The sequence below is a fragment of the Canis aureus genome, chromosome 12, assembly GCF_053574225.1.
Source record: "Canis aureus isolate CA01 chromosome 12, VMU_Caureus_v.1.0, whole genome shotgun sequence".
Lineage (NCBI taxonomy): Eukaryota > Metazoa > Chordata > Mammalia > Carnivora > Canidae > Canis > Canis aureus.
In genome coordinates, this window is record NC_135622.1 from 3759537 (window position 1) to 3781391 (window position 21855).

The window sequence follows — 21855 nt, forward strand, 5'->3', positions numbered from 1 at the left end:
AAAACACTAATTCTGTGCACAGAAAAACATTAATTTGGTTTATTAAAGTTAAATTTAAAAATCCAGTGTTTCTAGTGTCAACTTCCATATTCCAGCTATTAAAGAAGCAAAATTCAGTCACCACTTTTCAGAGTGCTTTCACAAATTAATTAAATGCTCTTAAATATTTTGAAACTGGCTTTGTAGACTTAGTATATTATAATTTTCTTTTTAATTTTTTTTTCGGAGTAAGACTTTCCATTTGACTCTCAAGTCGCATTAGTGTCATAATGCTAATTCATCAGATCCTGCACACGTTATGGAATTACATTGTGAACTTTTATACTATTGCACGATTTGGGTCTACCAAATCTGTGTTCCTCTCATCTTTTACTTGCTTGGCAGGTCCATAAGTCACCAGGCCAAAATCCTGGTTTTGCTTAGCTCCACTATTTTTAAGCTCTGTGTACATGACTCCCCACTGTATGTTAATAGTACTCCACACCAACGCCTTGTCTCTTCCCCGGTTTCTGACCTCGCTTGGCCTGTCCTAACATCTCTACATGGACCAAGGTCCAGAGCTGAGACTTCTGCTGCAATATTCCTCTTGTTTTTTCCGCTTCCTGAATACCCTCTTCACCGCTCTACGCACCCTTCAAGGCTCCACTCAAATCCCACCTTCCTTCACCACAGCCCATGGGGATTTCTCTCTTCTCCACACCCTGCTGCCAATATTCACTTTATATTACCTTGTACATCATATTATTGCTAGTTTTTCCTGCTTTTGCTTTCCCTCACCTCTTAGAAGGCAAGAGCTGTATTTTAGAGGGTTTATTATCTGCTTATGGCTTAGCATGTGCCTTGGGCATGATAGCAACTCAGGAAGAAGATGGAGAGGTTAGGTTATTTAGAGGTTGACTTTAATAGCATGCGATTCCTAGAGAGCATGTCTAATTCTGCTCCTGCCCACTATGCTATGGATAGTCAACGATGACTGAGCAATATTAATCCAGATTAACCAACTGGCACATTCTATCAGCATGTAACTCTGCCTCTCAGCTTCCTTCATGCAGAATTACTGACTTCAACCAGCTAATAAATTCCAGAGAAGTCATATTTGGTACAGATTTTCCATCCTGAAATCACAATGCCTATAGTTGTCCAAACTCCTCTATCTGAAAAATAGCCTCTTGTGTGCTTAACTCTTGCTAAAAAGAAAATGCTGAATAATATGCTTCAGTGAGCCTTATTTATAGACAATGAATCTATGTAAAGAGACCGGGGATGAAAAAAAAAAACGAGAGAGACCGGGGATGGGAAAAGAAGCTCACAAAAATCCTTTTGCTAGGTTTAGTTGTGTCAAGACTTAGAGGAAAGCAGACCTTATTTTTACGAGAACTAAGTTTGCAGTTTCTTGATATATGAAGAAGAGCAAAGAGATATCTACAGCTCCTTCTACCCAGAGGAAGGAAATCGGAAAAAATGTCCACATGACAGACGGACAAAGTGTACAATCAAACCCCAGACCTGAGACATCTCTGATTTACTGCGTAAACCTCAGGAGTCTCCCAACTCAACCATAGGCCTGGTGGTTTTAATTGAAAGCAGTTGCCGTCTCCCCACCCAGCTTGAGTCTGACTCACCCTGTCCCCCAGGCCAAGTGTTTGACAAAATACTCTGCATCACCATGGCAACAGCCCAGCCTCCACTTTCATGTGGGTGTGGTCACACTAAGCACTGCTGCCTTTGTGGGTTTTGTTCTGGTATCTGTTTGACCAGTTATAAATTTGAAACATTAATCACAGGAAAAGGCCATCTGACAGGTAGCAGAGTGAGTTATCACAGAGCAGTGCAAAAAAGCAAAGAGATAAGGGAGATCCGAAATGACACAACTAACTTTTCATTGACAGCTACTCTTCGAGATATGTCTCTGTTGTGACTTTAGTTACAGACAATGCTGAGCTACCTGAGGTTGATAACAGCAATTACTGAGGTCTTTACGCTCACTGCACCACTTATTATTATTATCCCTACTTTACAGATGAAGAAACTGAGACACCAGAGTTTAAGCTGCACAACCAATAGGTAACAGAGCCAGGATTCACTCAGGCAGTCTTGCTCCAGGGACCCACAGTCAACCACTACATCTGATTGCCTCCGGTTATAAGACAGGAAGATCCTCCCAAGTTGGTTGGGTTTTTTGTTTCTGCCAACTGAAGTTAGATTATGTCAAGGCTTTATTTATTTATTTTTTAATATTTATTTTTTTTTTTTTTATGATAGTCACAGAGAGAGAGAGAGAGAGAGGCAGAGACACAGGCAGAGGGAGAAGCAGGCTCCATGCACCAGGAGCCCGACGTGGGACTCGATCCCGGGTCTCCAGGATCACGCCCTGGGCCAAAGGCAGGCGCCAAACCGCTGCGCCACCCAGGGATCCCACTTTATTTTTTTTTTTTTAAGATTTTATTTATTTATTCATGAGAGACACACAGAGAGAGGCAGGGACACAGGCAGAGAGAAAATCAGGTTCCATGCAGGGAGCCCAATGTGGGACTCGATCCTGGGACTCCGATCACGCCCTGAGCCAAAGACAGATGCTCAACCGCTGAGCCACCTGGAGGTCCCTTTATTTTGTTTTTAAGATTTTATTTATTTATTCATGAGAGAGGCAGAGACATAGGCAGAGGGAGAAGCAGGCTCCCCACAGTGTGGGATTCCTTATACAGTGTTCGATCCCAGGACCCCGGGATCACGACCTGAGCCAAAGGCAGACGCTCAACCACTGAGCCACCCAGGTACCCCTTATACCAAGGCTTTAAAGACTAAAATAGGATGGATTTAATTTGATAGCTAACTCCTAAAAACCGAAGAAGCAGCATAGGAGAGACCTGGCTACTAGGACAGAGTTGCCCCATTCACAGATACAGGAAAAAGTTCTATGGTGCTAATCAGCCCCAATTCCTCCTTAGTGCTGGCTGCTTTTCCTTCCTTCACAGCCACGCATTCTGGAGTCTCACAAATCCTACCCCTCACCACAAAGGGCCCCAGGGAGGTGGGGGCTGGGGGAGGCCCCGCTGGAGACCATCAGCACACAGTCCACCACCATTCCTGGAAAAAGTTGCAGATCCTATCCTACTGACACAGGGCCATCAGGGACACCGAGGACAGCCTTATACCCTGGAGAAATGTCCTCATTTGCCAGAACACCCACAGCGCTGCCTGAATTGTTTGGACTCCAGGAGGGCTGTTAGCTCTGGGTCCAGAGCCATTGTTTGAGGCAAAGATGAAAAAAAAGGCAATGACCACTGTCATTTAATGCACAATTGGTGGCACCTAAACTCGAAAGCAAACTAAAAATTACATCCAACCACTTTTTTTAGACAGTGAAATGAATTAAGTATTCTGTGATTGTTGGCTAGTACTGTCCTTAGGTCTAATTCAGGGCATTAAAGGTGACACAACGTTCCTCTGGGCTTCCAGCATCATGCTGTGTCGTGATACTGCAGGGGCCAAGGCAGGCCGCCCCCATTGGGCCCCTTTGGCATGAAGATTATTAAAGATAAAAAACAATCAAAACCCAGCAGATTCAGGAAAAGCTCTTTACCTTCCCCGCAACTATCTGGGAAGAATTGAGATGGAGGACCTGCTCCAGAAAGAGCGCTATCACCTCAGGTAACCACAGTACCCCGTGGACTAGGTGAGGTAGCCCAGAGGAACCCTGCGAGGCCTGTTTGATCAAAGTCCTCTGTGTCCCATTGTGGGCCCGGCAAACACTTGCTTTGATTCCAAACACTGACTCTTTTTCATCTCCCTGGGGATTGCATTCCTTCCCTTGGAGGTACAGACCCCCACTCCCTGCTCCTCAGCTCAGGACTACATATATACCCCATTCTGCCTGACTGGCTTTGGAAGTTCCATGTCTGTGTGGATTCCCTGTAGATATGAAATTAAATTTGATTTTCTCCTGTGAGTCTGTCTCATGTCAATTCAATTCTTAGTCCAGATAGAAGGATCTAGAAGGGAATAGGAAATTCTTACGCCTCATACAACAAAACTCTTGTGCCACAGTAAGCTCATGTGCCAGGTATGGCCACCATGTTAAACCTTCCTCAGAGTGGTCAGCAAAATGTGATTACCAGAAATTCCTCTCTACCTGAGGAGTGTGAATCCTGCAGCAAGGCCTGCCTGGGCTCATACCCACCTCTGTAGTTGACTAGATGTGGAACTGGGCAAGTTACCTTACTTCTCTGTCCCTCAGTATGCTCACTCATAAAAAGGGGACAGTGATAGTCCCTACCTCTTAGGTAGGTTCAAGAAACTGATTCAAGCCAAATGCTTATAACAATTCCTGGGACATCCTGAGACGTATTTTAGCCATGGCTTTAAGAATCAGCTATTTAGGGACACCTGGGTGGCTCAGCAGTTCAGCGTCTGCCTTTGGCTCAGGTCGGGATCCCAGGGTCCTGGGATTGAGTCCTGCATTGGTCTCCCCACAGGGAGCCTGCTTCTCCCTCTGTCTGTGTCTCTGCCTGTCTCTGTGTGTCTCTCATGAATAAATGAATAAAATCTCAAAGAAAAAAAAAAGAATCTGCTGTTCTTGGGGCACCTGCTGGATCAGTCACAAGAACGTCTGGCTCTTGATCTTGGGGTAGTGAGTTTGAGCCCCATGTTGGGTATAGAGATTACTTAAATAAATGAGCTTTTTAAAAAAAAGTCTGCCATTCAGTTGAGCATATTGTATTTCCATATGAGCTCAGCCTGCGTGCTAAAATGAGTTAAGTATGTTGAAATATGGTATGTGAAATATGGGGAGGTTAGTTTGCTTGCTAATTGGGACACCCTGAGATGCCTGGGTGGCTCAGTGGTTGAGCGTCTGCCTTTGGCTCAGGGTGTGATCCTGGGGTTCTGGGATCAAGTCCCACATAGGGCTCCTTGTATGGAGCCTGCTTCTCCCTCTGCCTATGTCTCTGCCTCTCTGTGTGTGTGTCTCTCATGAATAAATAAATAAAATCTTTAAAAATAATAATAATAATTGGGACACCACTATATAAAAAGCCTCATTTATCTTATTTGTTCTTTAAGGTAATTCCCATCACAGTACCCCCCAAGCCCCTGGATCAAGCTCAAAGGGAGGTCAGACATATTTCAGGAAAACAAATCATAAACCCACCCTGTTAGCTGCAAATCTATTAATGCAGGGATGGCCAGTTCTGGGAAATGGGACCCTAATCCCCATTGTTTTAAATCATGATGCTTCAGAGCAGGGTGCAGGCTGTCATCAACCTTCCCATGTCCCCTCAGGAATTTCTATAAAGGAGGGCTCTAGGGTAACAGTGTAGGGATAGGGCATGGATACTCATCTTGCAGCTTCATTTGCAATAACAAAATAGTTGCATATTTACTTGGATGGCCTTTGTGCAAAGTACTTTGAGGAGAATGAGGGGCCAGAGTCCCCCAAACTGCCACTTTTCTCATTTCCCACTTAATGTCAGAAGTGTTTAATTATATCAATGGTTTATATTTTTTTAATATATTTTTTAATTTTTATTTACTTATGATAGTCACACAGAGAGAGAGAGAGAGAGGCAGAGACATAGGCAGAGGGAGAAGCAGGCTCCATGCACTGGGAGCCCGACGTGGGATTCGATCCCGGGTCTCCAGGATCGCGCCCTGGGCCAAAGGCAGGCGTCAAACCGCTGCGCCACCCAGGGATCCCATATCAATGGTTTATATTATGTCTTAAGAGTATTTTGAGAATTTTGTATTTCCCCCTCTCTCCTTCCCCAGTGAGGTCAGTGAGGCACTCTGGAGTGTTTCAAAACTAGGCTATGTCTAAATGTATTCGAGAAAGAAAAAGACAAGCCACAGAAATACTCCAGCTACATTCATTCTCCTAATTCAAGAACTTCCTTTTGAAAGTCCAGCTAATGCCCCACTATGAAAGGTGCATAAATATACTCTCATCTACTAACTTGAAATGTTTCTGAAGAATGAGCTTAATGGTGCTATAACTGGTATAATTCCTGACATTCCAGTTTAATTACAGGAGGTCTTGATAATGTGACTTTCAGTGACTTTGCTTTGCTGGGTCCTTGCTTCACAGCAACTCCACTGGGAGGGCTGGACATGTGTTTGCCATTTCTGTGACCAGTTACAGGCATTGGATAAGACGTTCTATGCACCAGGCAGCAGCTAACTCAAATGCCTTGGAACTGGCAGATCACAAGTAAGTGGAGAGTGCCCAAGGGGACAGCCCCATCTCAGTTCCACTCTACTGCAGCCAAAACAGGAAATAGGGCAGGGGATTTCAGACATCCTATATTTTCAAGAGAAGCCAGAAATCTAGGTTGTTACATGATATCTCCTGATTTTTAAGGTTGGTAAATTACTAAGGAGTTTTTAAAGGACTACATGGATGACCTAATATGTACAGGCCACTAATTCACAACCAATGGCCACTAATGACATGTCCTGTATATTGCTTCTGACCTTCCAAGGTTTGGTGACCTTGGAGCACTTAATGGTATTAAGTTCATGCTCCATGTTATTATTTGCCTTGAGCACCCACTGGCCTGGTATACCCATCAGCTCATTTCCTCCCCCACAGCAACAGTATGAGTTAGAAACTAGTACCGTCTCCATCCACAGATTAGAAAACTCAGTCTTGAAGAGTTTGAGCAACTTTCCAAGGTCAAAGAGCAAGTACGTTGTGGAAGTTTGTCCTGGGGCAGCCAGGCCCTCTAGCTGAGGGGTGAGACTCCACTGGCAACTCAGACCTTATGTGCGGGGTTCCACTGAGCCCACCTCTCAGACTATGGGTTCTCATACATATATATAATTCAGTGTGGTCACATGTTGACCACTCAAATACAAAATTTATTTAATTCTTCTCTTTTAGTGAAGGACAGAAGTGATAGAGTTTTGCCAACAAATATCTAAAAGTAGCAATTTCAAAAGCTACTGTGAAGCAATTCCATACCTCAGATTTAAAAGTCTAAACTTGCAAAATTTGGCACAAAGAATGTTATAAGTGGATGCCAAACACAAGGAAGTAGTGAGGGAAAAGTAAAGCATGAAGGACTATTGAATTTTTGTTTCTCTGTGATAGTTGTGTGAACTACAGACTGTAAAAAGGGTGAAAAAATCTGTATGGGCTTCTACCAGAGCCATTCTCAATCTTTAAAAATTGCTTACAACAGTGTATGGTTACCAAGCAACTGTAACCAAGTTACTACATCAGTGGTGAATATACAATACACTCACACTCATTATTTTTCCAACAAAGGGCCCTTGACTCATTTTCACCAGTCCTCAACACCAGCGTTCACAGAACTGCAGTAGCTATGATATCATTGTTTCTTCCAATGAGCCAGAGGAAAAGTAATGTGTGTGTGTGTGTGTGTGTGTGTGTGTGTGTGTGAGAGAGAGAGAGAGAGAGAGAGAGAGAGAGAAATGGGACAAAGCAGCAAGAAAGGGAATCAAATGATCTTCATCAATTTCCCCAGCAGCCTGGCTTAGATTAGTTTAGGACACTTTTAAATTTTAAGAGAATCACAATGTATTTTGAGGGAACTGATTCAAGACTGACCACCTTCTACCATAAGGCAATGGGTGCAATGTTTACTCCCATGGGCTCTGGCACCAGCCTGCCTAGGTTGGAATCCCAATTTCTTTACTTCCTTGCTATGTTTCCTTGGATGAGTGGTGTAACCTTGATAAGCTTCAATTCTCCTATCTACAAAGAGGAGATAATAATAATAGACCCTACACTGTAGAATTGTAAGGATTAAATTAGTAAAAATAGATTAAGTGCTTAGAACAGCAGATGCACATAATTACTACTCATCAAGTGTCAATTTTATCTCTCCTAATGGAAATCACAGGTAACTAAAAAATGCTGACCATTTTGACCAGTGCTTCTAAACAAGGATGTGTCACCTCTAAAAAGTGGGGAATTTACAAGTGTGGGGTTTTTTTTGGCTGTCATAATGATTGGCAGGCACTGCCTTCACACAGTAGGGTAGGGTCAGGGGTTAGGGTTAGATGTTCTATGGTCCATAGGTCAGTGTAACAGTGAATTGCCCCAGGTCCTACACAACTTTATATGTCTTCCTAGCCTTCATGTAAGTCAAAAGTTTGTTATGACTATCTGAACCTACAGCCTAATTCCAATTTACATATAAATGTAAAGCATTTTCCTACAGCTTGAACATTACTGAATTTTACAGGAACACAAATGGCGTGTAAATCAAGTAAAGCTAAATTTCAGTTGTTTAGAACCTTCCCAAGAATTGTTCACATTTTGTAAACTGAGGTGACTAACAACAAATGTGAGCCACCAACATACCCGTATCAGCCAGTATCTGTACTATTGCAATTATAGTGATTCTACATGTACTTGCAAGATGCTTATTCCATCATGCATCTTCAAACTTGTTATATAAAGTTATATGAATCTTAATTTTTCTGGGTCTCCAATGTTCTCATTCAGATAACAAGTATTTACAGAATACCTGCTACGAACCAGAATGTGGACTGAGGTTCATGGGGTCAAAGAACAGGACATGGTCCTTGGTCTCATGGAGAATCTCAGTGACCCCAGAAGAGAGGAGAGGTGACTAGATGCTCTCTGAGGTCTCATTCAGCTTTAACAGTCTATGAATACATGAGTATAAATAGAATTTTTTTAAAAGATTTTATTTATTTATTCATGAGAGAGAGGCAGAGACACAGTCAGAGGAAGAAGCAGACTCCCTTAGGGGAGCCGGATGTGGAACTTCATCCCAGGACTCTGGGATCACGCCCCCAGCTGAAGGCAGATGCTTAACCACTGAGCCACCTAGGCGTCCTTGAATCTACATAGAATTTAATGCCTACTACCTTTAAGATATGTGTATGAGTTTCCCTGAGCTCATAAATTTTGTTAAATTAAAGGAAACAGTTATTTGAAGTTAGATCACTGAAAAGGTTTCTTCAAAACAGTAAAAGAAATCATCATCTTAGTTTATCTCACTCAATTCAAAGTATCTCTATGTCAAACTTTGCTTTTTTTCCAAACTAAGATATAAGTATTGCTATCACTTTCAATTCCATTTAATTTTAATTCAGCGCCCCTCCCCCTACAAAGTCGGTGAGCATATACAGGCCTTCACCTCTCTTGGTAGTAATTACTTATTTTATTTTATTTTATTTATTTTTTTTTTTTTAGTAATTACTTATTTTATAATACAAGTGCTGCTGTTATATTATATGTACATGTATACGGGAAATTTTAAATGAGTATATTTTAAGACAAATTTAAGGTTCTTAAAAATAAGTAATCTTAAAAGAGTAGGGGAGGGAGAAAATCAAAGAATAAGGAAGCTAAGAAGCAAAATGTAATTATGGTGGACAGGATCAGGGGGAAAAGTTAAAAGACAATACAAAAACAAAACAAGACAATTTCTAAAGAAAAGAAGAGCAATGTGGTAGGAAAAGAGCAGGGAATAGAATGAGACACATCCTCCTTTTTTTTTTTTTTTTTTTTTGACACATCCTCTTTATCTCTAAGTTTCACTTTGCTTTATTCCTGCCCCGCAATTCCCAAACAGCTGATACCTACTCACAGGGCCCTTTGGCTTAGTTTTGAATTTTGCTGAAAACAAAGGAGTACCAGGGTCAATGGACCTCTGACGCCCCCTGCAGGTCCTTAAGGCAACTTGTTTTCCTTTTTCAAAATAGGATTTTATTTCGCCCGCATATAGAAACCCGGGTCCAACAACAAGGTAGAGCAAATACAAGTTTCAACAGTATATGTTTCTGGGAATGACATCAAGATTATGCTCTAGGGGCGCCTGGGCGGCTCAGTTGGTTAAGCGTCCGACTCGATTCGGGTTCAGGTCATGATCTGAGTCCTGCTCAGGGGGAGTTTGCTTGGGATTCTCTCACCTTCTGTTTCTGCACACACCCGCCTGCTCCCCCTCCCCACCCCCTCAAAATAAATTAACATATCTTTTAAAAAAAAAGAGATTAGGCTCTGGCACTCCTCATATTAATGAAATGAGAGATTTCACCAATATTTACAAAAGACTGGGAGGGTAGTTTGCTGTGATTTGGTTAAAATGCATGTAATTTGTCAGAAACACTGGATTTGAATTCCTGCTCTATAACTTATTAAGTTTATGATTCTGGAAAAGTTCACTGATCTCCTGGAACTGTCTTCTCACACTTAAAATGGACATATCAAGGCAGAACTTACTGGGTTGCTGTGAAAATACAACGTGATATGGGTATAAAGTATCTCATTCAGTATCTAGTACCCAGTAGCTCCTCCACATGGTAGCTGTCACCATCTCATTCTAAAGAGAAAAAATATATTTTAAGCCATACTAAGTTTGTGGTAATTTGTCAGAAGCAATAGGAAACTAATACACAGTATTTTGGCCACTTTGGGTTAATGTGCAGTTTTGGTGAGAACATAAAGAACAAAATTGTCAACAAATTGTGCGATGTTCCTTCTGTGTGTACTCAGTGTACCATAAGGTAATTTCAAAAGAAACAAAAGGGGGGAAAATGTAATACATAAATGGAAAGCAGAGTTACTATAGCCTACTTGGAAGTATTAAACCCACAAACTTGGGGCACATGGGTGGCTCAGTGGTTGAGCCTTTGGCTCAGGTCATGATCCCAGGATCCTGGGATTGAGTCCCACATGAGGCTCCCCACAGGGAGCCTACTTCTCCCTCTGCCTGTGTCTCTGCCTCTCTCTGTATGTCTCTAAGGAAGAAATAAATAAAAATTTTATTTTTTAAATTTTATTGATTTATTCCTTTGAGAGACACACAGAGAGAGAGAGAGAGAGAGAGAGGCAGAGACACAGGCAGAGAGAGAAGCAGGCTCCGTGCAGGGAGCCCGATGTGGGACTCAATCCCAGGATTCTAGGACCTGGCCTGGGCCGAAGGCAGGTGCAAAACCGCTGAGCCACCCAGGTGCCCAAAATCTTTAAAAATAAAATAAAATACCTATACAACAAGGCACCTATTGGCTCAATGGGTTAAGAGTCTGCCTTTGGCTCAGGTCATGATCTCAGGATCCTAGGATCAACCTCACATCAGGCTCCCTGCTCAGTGGGGAGTCTGCTTCTCCCTCACCCTCTGCCTCTCCCCCTACTTGTACTTTCTCACTTACACACTCCCACTCCCTCTTTCAAATAAATAAACAAAATCTGTAAAAATAAAAATAAATTTTAAAAATATCGAGATAGAAAAGTGCATGCATCTGCAGTGCAGGGGATTCAACAGTGGTGGCAGCAGCGGTTTTTCTATCTCTGAGTCATCGTCTGAAATCAGACAAGCAGGAGCATCTGGGTGGCTCAGTCGATAAAGTGTCCTACTCTTGATCTCAGCTTGGATCTTGATCTCAGGGTTGTGAATTATTTATTTTAAAAAATATATTTATTTATTCATGAGAGACACACAGAGAGAGGCAGACACTGGCAGAGGGAGAAGCAGGCTCCATGCAGGGAGCCCGATGTGGGATCCCGGGACTCCAGGATCATGCCCTAAGCCGAAGGCAGACACACTTAACTGCTGAGCCACCCAAGTGTCCCTAGGCTTCACCTTAAAAAAAAAAAAAAAAAAAAAAATCAGACAACCAAGTCGATACCCAAACCAAAACTTCATGGACAGTTGGAGGAGCACACACAGTGTGGGGAGCAAGAATTTCCTGTCCCCTTCTAGGTCCTTCTGTCTGGACTAAGAATTGAATTGACATGAGACAGACTCACAGGAGAAAATCAAATTTAATTTCATATCTACAGGGAATCCACACAGACATGGAAATTCCAAAGCCAGTCAGGCAGAATGGGGTATATATGTAGTCCTGAGCTGAGGAGCAGGGAGTGGGGGTCTGTACCTCCAAGGGAAGGAATGCAATCCCCAGGGAGATGAAAAAGAGTAAGTGTTTGGAACCAAAGCAAGTGTTTGCCGGGCCCACAATGGGACACAGAGGACTTTGATCAAACAGGCCTCGCAGGGTTCCTCTGGGCTACCTCACCTAGTCCACGGGGTACTGTGGTTACCTGAGGTGATAGCGCTCTTTCTGGAGCAGGTCCTCCATCTCAATTCTTCCCAGATAGTTGCGGGGAAGGTAAAGAGCTTTTCCTGAATCTGCTGGGTTTTGATTGCTTTTCATCTTTAAATAATCTTCATGCCAAAGGGGCCCAATGGGGGCGGCCTGCCTTGGCCCTTTGACAGCAGAAGTAGGAGGCAGAATATCCCTGTGAACCCCGAAATAAAAGCACGTAGAGATAGATCAGTAGTCCAGAACTCGCACAGTATCGACATCAGTATAGAAAGAAGAAGGAAGGTGGAGGCAGTGTCTGATGGACCCAAGAACAGGAAAACTTCAAAACAGCCACAGGCACGGGAGCCCCGCTGAATCTGGGAGAGACTCTGCTCCCTGAATGCTAGTGAGAGCAGGGGGCCCAGGAAGGCCTGAGGTGGCTGCAGCAGTCTGGCCCCTACGAACGGTCAGTACCCATCTCCCAGGGCATCCTCCCAGCACAGAGAGGACACAAAGGTCCTGATCATGGAGGAGAACAGAGCCCAGAAACATCAGAAAGCAGGCTTCATGTTTTTGACATTAAAGCAAAAAGCAGAGGCAGCTCTGGAGAAGTCGGAAAAATTTTCTTGCCTCATTCTAAAAGTTCAAGAAAACTACTTTCATATGAAAGTGAGCAACAAAAGAAGATTTAGGTTGAATCATCACAAAGGTATTATAACACTGATTTTTAAAAAGGGTTAAGGAACACAACAATGTCCCCACAAACAATAGATCAGGCCACAAAGAGATGCCCACAAAATGGATCAAAACTGTAACCTAGGAGCTTCTGGCTGGCTCAATGAGAAAAGCATGAGACTCTTGATCTTGGGGTTGTGAGTTCCAGCCCCACATTGGGTGTAGAGATTACTTAAATAAGTAAATACATTAAAAAAAAAAAAAAAAAAAACTCGTAGGGGCACCTGGGTGGCTCAGTTGGTTATGCATCTGCCTTCAGTTCAGGTCATGATGCCAGGGTCCTAGGATGGAACTCCACATCAGGCTCCCTGCTCAGGGAAGAGCCTGCTTCTCCTGCTCCCCTCTGCTCCCACCCCACCCCCAACCCCCAAATCCTGTTTGTGCTTGCATACTTTCTCCCTCAAATAAATAAAATCTAAAAAAAAAAAAAAAAGAAAAGAAAAGAAAAAAAGAACCACCCCCCCCCAACCTATTATTTCAAAAGGAGCTAAGAAATAGTAAGAATAGGGCAGCCCCGGTTGCTCAGTGGTTTAGTGCCACCTTCAGTCCAGGGCGTGATCCTGGAGACCCGGCGTTGAGTCCCATGTCAGGCTCCCTGCATGGAGCCTGCTCCTCCCTCTGCCTGTGTCTCAGCCTCTCTCTCTCTCTCTCTCTCTCTCTCTGTGTCTTTCATGAATAAATAAATAAAATCTTAAAAACAAAGAAATAGTAAGAATATGATATAAATTGTGACTGCAGCTCAATGAGATTATATGAATCCACATATACATGTAACCACCCTCCATTTCAAGAATTGGAACATTACCAGCATCCTTGTAGGTTCCCCTTGCGCCCCTTCCTTATCAATAAATCCCCTCCCTAAAGATAACACAATTTTGACTTCTGTCATTTTAAATTAGTTTCACCTGGTTTTCAAGGTTGTATAAATGAAACTTCATCCTACTCTTGTGTGCCTGGCTTTTTCACCACTCAATATTGTTTATGAGTCACCAGGTTGTTGGGGAGGCACAGTGCATTCTTTGTCAAGGCTTTAAAGACGTTGTATGAGTTTCCCACAACTTGTGCATTCTACTGCTGATGGATATGGAGCTACTTCCACTTCGGCACTACTATAAAAGAAGCTACTATGAATATTCTTTTCCCTGTCTCTTTCACTCACTTCTCTTGGGTGTAAACATAGGAGTGGAACCACTGGGTCGTAGAGAATGTGTATGTTCAGCCTTAGGAGATACCACTCAACAGCTTTCCAAACTGGTTTTTATCAATATATACACTTACTAACAAAGAAAGAGAATTCTAGTTGCTCCTCCAAACTTGCTACAAATAAAATATTTGGTATTGTCAGGGTTTTTTTAGTAGCCATCTGATAGGTGTATATTAGTTACTTTGCATTCCTCTACTGATTAGTAAAGCTGAATACCCTTTCATTTGCTTATTGGCCATCGGATATCTTCTTTTCTGATGTGTTTGATCAAGTCACGTGTGTGTATGTGTTGTTAGACTTTTCTTTATTGATGTATATGTGTTCTTTAATTACAAAAGGCCCTTCATCAGATGAATTTTTACAAGTATCTTCTCCCTCTCTTAGGCTTATCATTTTACTCTCATTGGTATCTTTTGATTAATAGAAGTTCTTAGCTGTAATGAAGTCCAACTTATCAATAAATTTCATTAATGTTTAGAGATTTTTATTTTAAAAAATATTTTATTTATTCATGAGAGACACAGAAAGAGGCAGAGACCTAGGCAGAGGCAGAAGCAGACTCCATGCAGGGAGCCTGATGAGGGACTCGATCCCGGGACTCCAGGATCACGACCTGAGCCGAAGGCAGATGCTCAACCACTGAGCCACCCAGGTTCTCCAAGATATTTGTATCTTGTTATGAAATATTGTTTCTACTCTAAGGTCTTAAAGATCTTCCTCCATCTTCTCCAAGTTTTATTGTTTTACTTTTTTATTGTTTTGTTTTCTATAATCCATCTGGAATTGATAAAAACATAAAAGTATTTAAAAACATTTTTTAATAAAAGATATCTATCTATTTATGTATTTATTTGAGAGAGAGCAGGAGCAGGAGTCAGGGGGAAGGGCAGAGGGAGAGGGAGAAGCGGATTCCCCTCTAAGCTAGAAACCCAACATGGGGTCTGATCCCCAGGACCCTGAGATCATGACTCGAGCTAAAGGCACTTAACTGACTGAGCCACCCAGGCACACCCATCTGGCATTAATTTTTGTGTATGGTATGAAAGAGGTCAAGGCTCATTTTTTCCCATCAGATACCCAATGGATTTAGCATCATTTGTTAAAAAGAACATATTTCCCCTGCTTTATTGCAGTGACACCTTGGTTGTAAACCAGGTGTCCGTATAGGTGTGAGTCTGTGTCTGCATTCTCTTTTCTATTCCATGGATCTGTTTATCTATCTCATACCTAATTTAGCCAAAACTGAATTCCTGATATTCCCCCTAAAACCAGCTCCTCTTACTGTCTGCCTTGTCTCAGTTGCTGGCAGTTCCATACTTCCGGTTGCCCAGGCCCAAATCCTTGGTATCATCCTCCTTTCTTTCTCTCACACTTTCTTTCTCTCTCAGCAAATCCTGTTGCCTTTGCCTTCAAAATATATCTAGAGTCACTACTTACATCACTTCCACCCTGGTCCAAGTCACCATCTCTTGTCTAGATTAATGCATTAACTTCCTAACTGGTCTAGTGGTAACTGGTTGGATGTGAGGCATGAGATAGAAGGAGGAATCAGAGTGCCATCTAGGTTTCTGGGTGTGAATGGTGGAAACTGATTTCCAAAAGGGGGCCAGGGAAAAAATTGGTTTGGGGCAGAAGGAAGAAAGGCCCCCCTTTCTGTCAACTGTCCACCTAGTGGCCTGGGTAATACTGTTAAGTTAGCTCATGAGTCACATCATGCACCCGCTCTATGCAAAAGCCTCCAGTTGTGCCCCATTTTGCTCAGAGTAAGAGCCAAAGTCTTTACAATGACCTTCAAATTTCAACGTAACTTGGCTTTCATTGGCTCTTCCCATATTATTCTCTCCTTCACTCACTTTGGTGTGGCCATAGTGGCCTCTTTGCTATTCCTTGAAAAACCAGGCAAATTCCTGCCTCGGGGCTATTGCACTTGTCGTTTTCCCAGAAACCTCCATATTTTCACCACGTCTTTGCTCACATGTGATGATTTCAGGGAGTCCTTTCCCTGATTATCCCCATTCTAGCACTCTCTATCTGCTTTTCCTGATTTTCTTTTTTTTAAGATTTTATTTATTTACTTGAGAGAGAGCAAGAACAAGAGTGAGGAGGAGGAGAGAGAGAGATAGAGAGGGAGAGAGAGAGAGAGAGAAGCAGACTCCCTGCTCAGCAGGGAGTGGGCCAAATCCCAGGCCCCTGGGATCATGACCTGAGCTGAAGGCAAATGCTTAACTGACTGAGTCACCTAGGCGCCCCTTCCTGCTTTACTTATTTCCTTTGTTCTGATCACCTTCTATCTCTGAAGTCAACAAAAGTAATGTTGAGAATGATCAAGCCAGCCCTCTTTAATGAAAACCATGTGGTAGAGGAATGCATCATAATATCTATAAAGTACTATAAAAAATTTTTTTGTATATTTTCTTTGCTGCTATATATCCCTAGCACTTAGAAGAGAAGCTAATATATAGATATTCAATAAACATTTGATTAAATAAACTCAGGGCACCTGGGTGGCTCAATCAGTTAAGTGTCTGCCTTCAGCTCAGGTTATGATCCCAGGGTCCTTGGATGGAGCCACAGATTGGGCTCCCTGCTCAGCAAGGAGTCTGCTTCTCCCTTTCTCTCTCCTTCTGCCTTTTATCCTGCTTGTGCTCACGCTCTCTCTCTCTCAAATAAATAAAATCTTTTTAAAAAATTGATTAAATAAACTCAACAAGTGTATCAATGAACCAAACTTGTCTTAAAAACCTCCAACATTTGGGACACCTGGGTGGCTCTGCAGTTGATTTGGCTCAGGGCATGATCCAGGGTCCTAGATTCAAGTCCTACGTTGGGCTCCCTGCACGGAGCCTGCTTCTCCCTCTGCCTGTGTCTCTGCCTCTGTGTGTGTGTGTCTCTCATGAATAAATAAATAAAATCTTAAAAAAAAAAAAAAACTTCGAACATTTAATGGTTTAGTCAAGGAAGATTAACCTTCAAAGGAGACTGAGAAGAAACAGCCCAAGAGATGGGAGGGGTGGGGGGGGGCGACTAAAACTCTAATGTCCCAGACATAAAGGAGGATTTCCTGAGTGCTACAAGGTCTTTTGTTTTTCATAATAGGTCCTTTAAACCATACCTGAGTGCAAGCTAATGAAGTGACTCCAGGCAGAGCCCCTAGACACCTTCAAGACGGCAGAGCCAACCATGGGACTGGAGGGCTGGGACTTTAGTGATTTAATCAAGTGTGCCTACATAATGAAATCTCAATTTTAAAAACTTGTACAGGATTTAGGAGAAATTCCTGATTAGTGAACCTGATGTGCTGGGTGGGTGGCACACTCTGAGAGGCATAGAAGCTGGGCATCTCCGCCTCCACCCACACACCTTCCTTGGATTTGGCAGTCCCTCCGCTACATCTCTCATAATAAAATTCTTATGATAAGTATGTGCTTTCCTGAGTTCTGTGAATGATTAAACTGACAGGGAGAAGGGTGTGAGAACCTCTGGATTTATAGTCCACTGGCAGAAATGAAGGTGGCCTGAGGGCCCCATCTGCAGGTTGCATCTAAATGTGGACAGTTATATGGAATTGAGCCCTTAATCCACAGGTCTGAAAAAAAAAAATAGTCACTCAGTCAGATTTGAACCCAAGCTTTTTACCAGAATGTAGTTAAAGGAGTAGCCAAAGTTGCCAGATCGCACTCCGTGAAAAGAGAGCAAAGGATAGATGTCCCGAGATGTGATGAGAAAGTTGATGACTCCACGCAGAAGCAACTTCCCAGAGACCCAAGTATTAAATTTGGAGAAGAGAGTTAAGAGAACCAGAGAAAAGGAAGCTTAACGAAAACCGATCAATACGTTTAACTGCTGTGAAGAGATCCAAGTGAGACGAGGCCTTCAAATATCCCCTGAACCCAGCAGTTGTGAATGACACCACAGTACCTGTGGACAGAATATAATGGGTTGAGAAATGTGGGGGTTTTCAGAGTTGTGACTATGGTGGAAGAGAAGGGGCAGCACTGGGAGTGAGGGTATCTGCTAGCATTATTGCTGGTTTGGGTGAGAGAGCAGTTTTAAACGGAAAGGTGCTGGATGTAGAAAGTGCCTAAGGGTAGGTGCCAGGCTCCCAGCTCAGTAGTTTGGCCACCAAGCAGGCTGACAAGTTTTTACTTTTATTTTTATAATTTGTGTTGTTTGAATGTCTTAGCATGTACAGTTGATTTTTCTCTGAATTAAAGAAAGAACAAGGAACACCTGGGTGGCTCAGTGGTTGAGTGTCTGCCTTTGGCTCAGGTCGTGACCCTGGGGTCCTGGGATCAAGTCCCATATGGGGCTCCCCACAGGGAACCTGCTTCTCCCTCTGCCTATGTCTCCGCCTCTCTTTATGTGTCTCTCATGAAAAAATACAATCTAGAAAGAAAGAAAGAAGAAAGAAAGAAAGAAAGAAAGAAAGAAAGAAAGAAAGAAAGAAAGAAAGAACACAACAAATCTGAACCTCATGTTTAAGATCAAACAGTCCTGGGGTGCTGAGTGGTACAAAGGGTTAAGCATCTGTCTTCAGCTCAGGTCATGATCTCAGGATCCTGGGACAGAGCCCCATGTCCAGCTCCCTGCTCATGGCAGAGCCTTCTTCTCCCCCTCCCTCTGCCGTTCTCTCTGCTTATGCATGTCAGCTCTCTTTCTGTCAAATAAATAAATAAAATCTTTTTTTAAAAAAAGGGAACAAAGAGTCCTTTCTTCTGCTGTAGCCACTGCCGCCCTTTCTCCTCACAGGGAGCCTTCAGAGGGACAGCCAGTCCAGTCCAATCTGTGTCCTTCCTGCTGCTTGCTCCCACTCATGCCACACACCTCTCCAGTCTGGCCACCAGCCTCATGTCACCCGAGCAGCTCTGGTGGAGGCCTCGCATGTGCTCTGTGTGAATAAATCAAAAGACATTTTCAAGTCTTCCTCTCAAACTCCTGACTTTTCTATGCCCCTTGGATCCCCATGGGTATCTCCAACTCAATAGATAATCCTTCTTCCCTCTGCCTCCAAATGTACTTCTTTTCCCACTCTGAACAGTACCCTCCACTATCCCCCCACACAGGTCAGAAACCTGTAGAACATCTTGACTCCTCCTTTCCTCCCATGCCCCAGGTCCTATTCATCACCAAACTCCCTCATTGACACCAAAGATCTCTCAAGCACATCCCTGATTCTTTTTTTTTTTTAAGATTTATTTATTTATTCATGAAAGACACACAGAAAGAGAGGCAGAGACACAGGCAGAGGGAGAAGCAGGCTCCATGCAGGAAGCCTGATGCGGGACTCGATCCCAGGACTCCAGGATCACGCCCTGAGCCCAAGGCAGAGGCTCAACCACTGAGCCACCCAGGTGTCCCCACATCCTGGATCCTAATGCAATTTCCACCAAACTTCCGTGGTGATCCTTCTAAAATATAGACCAGATAATGTCACTTCTCTGCTAATAGGACTCCTGCAGCTCCCCACGGCCTAAACACCAATACATTAGTATGGGTGGTAATGGTCCTTCAGGATCTTGAAGACCCTGCCTGCTGCTCCACCCTCATCTTACCCTAATCCCCCTGCTAACCAATGCCCAGACCCCACAGAAACCACTAGTGGCTCTCTAGAGCTGCTGAGCAACTCCAGGTTGTCCTCTGGCATTTGAGAATGGCTCCTGGACCCCCTACACCTGCAGTGTCCTTTCCTGCTTCACCTGGTGGGCCAGCTCCTATTGGCCCCATAAGACCTAACTCAGACTTCATCTGCTCAGGGACTTAGTGATTTACACAGTGACAGGTGCACTGTTAACCTATTACAGCTTTCCTTATCAAGACTCTTAAGACATTCGGACTAGTGTCCAATCCTAAATGGTTTCATACAGTAGCATAGGAAGGATGGCCTACAGTAATCTCACAACTATGGAAGTAAATAAGTTTCTTTATGCACATGTTGGTGCCTTAAAATCTGTATTGAACACTTATAAGTATTTTTTTTTAAGTTTTTATTTATTTATTTGAGAAAGAGAACATGAGCAGAGGGAGAAGGACAAGCAGATTCCTCATGGAGGATGGAGGAGTGATATGGGGCTCGATCCCACAACCCTGAGATCATGACCTGAGCCAAAATCAAGGGTCAAACGTTAAACCCACTGAGCCACCAGGCACCCACATTTATAAGTATTTATAAATGGTGCTTTTAATTAGGCATAGCATACCAAGGCAAAACTAAGCTTTCTTAAAACATAATTCTGTAAAGAATGCTGTTTATCCAGCTCAGTGGACCCCACTCACTACCAGAATCTTCATCTAACAGCATGATTATATCCATTAATCCAGGTATCTTTACATTATAAATCTTATGGGAGTCTTTAATTCTGAAGTCAACAAAAGCAACATTGAAAAAGACTGACCCAGCACTCTGTAATAAGAATGATATAGCAGAACATTCTTAGGAGTACATCCTGGTGTCCAAGAAACTCTACCTTTGATGATAGCACCAGGACATACAATTTTCTCCAGGTGTTTCATCTGTAAGATAGGGATAATAATGGGGATCTTACACAATTATCCTAATGATTAAGTGAAAAGAGCTTTGAATTATTGATAAAAGTTGGGAGCATCAGATAGTGTTTAAATCCATGGGAATTAATGAGATAATCTAGAGAGAGAGGGAATTGAGAGTGGAAAAGAGTCTCAGTCTCTTTCCGGGTGTTTCCTATTATTTGTTCATTTGACAACTATTTTCTGAGTGCCATGATCTGTCAGTTACTGTGCCAGGCACTAGAGATGCCAGGCTGAGCTTAGAGACCTGGAGAAAGCTCACAGTCTCCCAAGGGAGGCAGAGGGTGCACAAATATATGCTTGACTACAAATGATGCTAAGTGCTTTCAAGGAAAAGTCCCAGCTACTGTGGGAGAACTTAACAAGGACCTCATTCAGATAAATAAAATGTAATGTAAAGCACCTCGCATTGCCTCTGATATGCTCGGTCAAAGAAGGTGTCATTGAGACAGTGACAATTACGCTGATATCAGAGGATAAATTGGAATTAGCCAGGTAAAGAGGTGGAGGTGGGGGTAAGAGTACTGCGGAGAGGAACAACATACAAGAAGGGCCAAGGCAGGAAAGAGTCTGGGGCATTCCCTGAAAGGGAACCCATGTGGCAAGAGCTTATGACAGTTAGAAAATGACAATGCCCTCTCCCTGGCCACCAAAGGCAGAACTCTCCCTCTTCCCATGTGGTTAAAAGGACTATAAGAACCACCCAGTACCTCTATATCAACATAGGAATGATACTTCTTCCTGAAACAGTCCTCTTCTGAACTGCCCCTTTCTTCACCACCTGCCCCACACCAACCTGCACCCTTTGCCATCCAGACTCTCACTTTGGTGTACTCCTCTGGGGGTAACAATTCAAGAATGCATCCTTCCTTAGGATGATGGATTCAAAGTACTGAATGGGAAAAATCTGCAGCTGGTAATACTCATTCAGCAAGGCTGTCATTCAGAATAGAAGGAGAGATCAAGAGTTACTCAGAAAACAAAAACTGAAGGAATTCAGGAGCACTAAACCAGACCGGCAAGAAATATTAAAGGGGACTCTTTGAGTGGAAAGGAAGATCATAAGTGAGAGTATGAAAAATAGGAGGCACAAAAGCAGTAGAATTAAGTATATCTATGAAAATCAAGAGATTCAAAAAAACAAGAACAACCACAAAACAAGTAACAAAATGGCATTAAATACATATTATCAAGAATTACGGGATCCCTGGGTGGCGCAGTGGTTTAGCGCCTGCCTTTGGCCCAGGGCGCGATCCTGGAGACCCGGGATCGAATCCCACGTCAGGCTCCCAGTGCATGGAGCCTGCTTCTCCCTCTGCCTGTGTCTCTGCCTCTCCTTCTGCCTGTGTCTC

General features: G+C 43.0%; 1 protein-coding gene across 1 annotated transcript in view; it reads left to right on the forward strand.

Annotated features, from left to right (window-relative positions):
- Nucleotides 1-12546: 12546 nt before the first annotated feature.
- Nucleotides 12547-21855, forward strand: part of THEM4 (thioesterase superfamily member 4) — a 54793-nt gene continuing 45484 nt past the window's right edge. Inside the window, exon 1 of the mRNA XM_077844342.1 lies at nucleotides 12547-12690. Within this exon, the coding sequence (XP_077700468.1) occupies nucleotides 12547-12690 (144 nt within the window). The remainder of the gene's footprint in view (nucleotides 12691-21855) is intronic.